The sequence below is a fragment of the Helianthus annuus genome, chromosome 10 (assembly GCF_002127325.2).
Source record: "Helianthus annuus cultivar XRQ/B chromosome 10, HanXRQr2.0-SUNRISE, whole genome shotgun sequence".
NCBI classification, from domain to species: Eukaryota; Viridiplantae; Streptophyta; class Magnoliopsida; order Asterales; family Asteraceae; genus Helianthus; species Helianthus annuus.
Window position 1 is genome coordinate 67,157,017 of NC_035442.2, and position 3,894 is coordinate 67,160,910.

The following is a 3,894-nucleotide window of genomic DNA, read 5'->3' on the forward strand; positions in this document are numbered from 1 at the left end:
TGCGTATGAATGCGTAGGATGTTGTTCTTGATTGACCCACATGGCATCAGGGGTGTTGAGAATGGCTATGTCGTCAACATACTGCACCGGTTGAGGGTAGAACATGGGCACGGTGTAATGAGCAGGAGTATTCACTTGATCATACACCATCCACTCAGTATGAACTGCAAATACAGGAACAACGTATGCGTAGTATTGTTGTTGAAGGATGGGGTGGTGATGATAATACGGATCCATGTTTTAATTATTTGCAGCACTTATAACAGTGAAAGAGATGAGAAAAGCATAGATTGATGGTGTTGATGCTACATTTATATATATAGATCGTTACTTGCATTGCAAGTATCAGATGGATATATTCATTCGTATCTAAATCAGATATTATGATTTAGTTAGATCCTTCATCCTCTTAATTGCACCGACTGATCATATATCCCTTCTCACGATTAAATATGTTTTGTATATAAGTTTTATTTTAAAGTCTCTTTTCCCGAATTGAAATCTATTATTAATTTAAAATTTTAAAAAATTGATTTGAAATCCATTAATTTAAAAAAATATTATATACATATATTTTTAGCTTGAATGTCTTTATATATTTTAAATATTTTTTAGTTAGAGTATCTTTGTATAATTTTAAGTTAAGACTTATAACCTTATTATTGTTGTTATATACTGATAGGTTTAATTTTTCGCTCGTATTGTTAATTTTAGCGAAGATTTCTGATATTTTTTTGTACCGTAAAATAGAGAATAAGAACAGGGCCTCTACTAATTTGGATTTTGAAAGTACGACTCTCGCTAAGTTTTCGTTTAAACTCTGTCATTAAACCCTTATTTTGATTATATCTTATAAGTGGTTATCCTTTGACTTCAGATTTTTTGTTGACTCTTATTTAATTATATCTTGTTATGCTTTTTTTTTTTTTAGAAGTAATATCTTGTTATGCTTTAACTTCAGATTTTTATCTAACAATAATTACAAATTTAGTTATGATATTTTTTTTCTCATGTCTATTCTGAATATTTATAAATGGTAGTTATTATTGTTCACGTATTAGGTTTTGATTTTTTTTTTGTTATTACGTGCAACTCCATCTTCTTTAGACAGTGTGTAGTGGGGCGCTATGCCCCCACATAGCGCCGGAAAGCGCCCAAGAACACCGCCACGAAGGGCGGTATGGCCCAAAAATTTTGAGAAGCGCGATGTGGATAGCAGCGTTATTTGAAAGGTTTTGTTTGTTTGTGACCGTTGTAAAACGGTCATTTATATAAAAAAATCAATTATTTTCAAACTTTCCTTTAAATAATACTCCTTTCCTGTATTTTTAAATCCACACACACTCAAACACTCTTTCTCTCTACCAATTTTTTAGAAATCCTTAAATTTTTTATACAATGCATCCATTCAACCGTGGCTTCATTCCTTCCCGATCAAGTGCGGACCCAAACTAAAGTGGTAATCATACTCGCCCCGTGTCGCCGGTTCCCACTCGACCCAATCCTTTCGGCTCCGGTTTTCTCGATTACAATCAACAAAATCTCGGGTTCATGAATCTTTTGAACCAACCGCTATCATGGGACCCGAATCTCTACGGGTGGAACCCGAATCAAAACACCGATGGAATGGGGTCGTCTCAAGCGTTCGGGTCGGCTCAAGCTTTCGGCTCCCCACTACACGAACCCGATGTTGTTCCGGAAACACAACCCGAAGTAGCGGAGACGCAAAAAGGAAAAGGAAAACGGCCACATAAAAAGAAAGCGGAAACCGCCACCCGAGTGAAAAAAAATGTGATATCGTGGGAGTCCGATGAGGAGTATGCGTTAACCCGCGCTTGGATCGATGTGTCAGAGGACCCGGTTATAAGTATATTTTAAAAAAAAATCTGTTTTTCCGTTTTTTTTTGTGTTTTTTTCTGTTTTTTCCTTTTTTTTGTTTTTTTTCTGTTTTTTTGCATTTTTTTATTTATTTTCTGTTTTTACTTTTTTTTTTCAGTTTTTATATTCTGTTTTTAATTGTTTTCTGTTTTTATTTATTTTCAGTTTTTTTAATTTATTTTCTGTTTTTATTTTTTAAATTTTAGACTAACATTGTATCTTTTTTTTTAGCAAACAATCAAAGTAAAACCGTTTTTTGGGCCCGAATACGAGATCTCTTTTTCGATCTCATGGGTAAAGGAGACGAATACCGCCCACCGGACTCTATATCGGGCAAGTGGACCGATATAAACAAAAAATGCACGAACTTTCAAACCGTGTACCAACGCACTTTTGCCGGATGGAAAAGTGGAAGCAAGGACGAAGACATTACGCAAGCGGTATTGGTCGAGTATACGGATGCTAATGGCCATTTCCCGTATCTAAGGTGTTGGCAAATCCTTCGCTATAGCCCCAAATGGGCCAACATCTCTACTCCGAGTGGTCGGTCGGGAAATAAACGGCCGTCAAAGAGGTCCAAAACAAACGAGTCGGGTGAACCCGAAACGCCAACCTCCGATGCTCGAAACACCGAGGTGAACGAGGATATTCCGGATGACGAGCCGATGGAAGAGCTATCAAGACCGCCCGGAAGAAGTAGGCGGGCGAAAAAGCCCGAGTCGTCGTCGATGTCTATGGGAAAGGATATGAGTAACGCATTTTCGGAAATAAACAAGCGACTTCAAGACATACACGAACTCGGTACTAAACGTATGAAGGAGAACCGCGAAGTTTCAGAGATTATGCGGGATAGACAATGGGCTCATGACTTTGAGTTCTACTCGAAACCGCACAACCACTTAACGGGAAAAGCTTTGAAAATGGCGTTGGCACAAAATGAGCGGATTGAAAAAAAATATAATCTTTGATTGTGTAATTTTTTTTATTCTAGTTTAATGTTTTTTTTTTTATTCTAGTTTAATGTTTTTTTTATTTTATTGTACTCTTTTTTTTATTTAATGAAATGAATTTTATTTTTAAAAAACTTAGAAATTAATTAAAAAAATGAAAATTAAAATAATGAGTAATGATAACAAAGGGCCTTTATGACTACGGCCTCAACTTGTATAACGCCCCATAAAGCCTCGTGGTGACATGGCATGCCATATATCGCATAACGTCCTCAAAAGGGTCTTATGAATACGGATGACCTTAAAAAATTAATTCTTGAAATTGCTATAGAGAAACTAACATCTTTCTAATTTAAAAATCATATAGCCAGAGACTTGGAATAAAAGAAAATAAGGAACTCATAAAAAAATGAATGTGATATTAAAAGAATATATTTAACCCAAACCACTCCATCATGTAAGAACTTGTCTGTTCGCACGAACTTCTCGCTAACGAACCCCGCACGGAAGTCACGTAGCGGTCGCCAGTGCCTTCCTTGTCCTTTTGATGCCTAGTTATCATTTGTTGGGTGAAAAGTCGTGAGTTAGGGATGATCTTATGCACGTTATATAGTTGTAAAATATACTTTTAAAAATGTAAATATTTGTATCTATATATTTTTAAAACTTTTATGAACTTATGAAACTTATTTTTTTATTATTTTATTTATTTTAAACTTCTTTCCCGACCAAGACAGATGATAGCGTAATTCTTTTTAAGATGATAAAAATCACCGATCACTTTTTCCTAATAAATAAATTATAGGAATCACCACTAACCTCTAATTATAGAAACTAGTTATTTTCCTCCCGCGCGTTGCGGCGGGACCAATGACTACAAAAGACGTGTCAGCAACGGCAAACAGATACCGAATATTAAAACATAAATAAAATTACGTGGTAAGTATAATCACTCCGTCATAAAAAACGATTTTAAATAACCTACTATATAATAATAGGACCCACACGTCCTACACGTTGGAAATTCGGTTGTTTTCAGTTCAGTTATTATGGTGCTAACACGTTA

The 3,894-nt window shown here is 35.3% G+C and overlaps 1 protein-coding gene across 1 annotated transcript; it reads left to right on the forward strand.

The window, feature by feature from the left end:
• Positions 1–1,551: 1,551 nt before the first annotated feature.
• Positions 1,552–2,846, forward strand: LOC110881872 (glutathione S-transferase T3-like). The gene is made up of 2 exons (XM_022130018.1): positions 1,552–1,867; positions 2,110–2,846. The coding sequence occupies exons 1-2, from the start codon at positions 1,552–1,554 to the stop codon at positions 2,844–2,846; spliced, it is 1,053 nt and encodes a 350-aa protein (XP_021985710.1).
• The last annotated feature ends 1,048 nt before the right edge of the window (positions 2,847–3,894 follow it).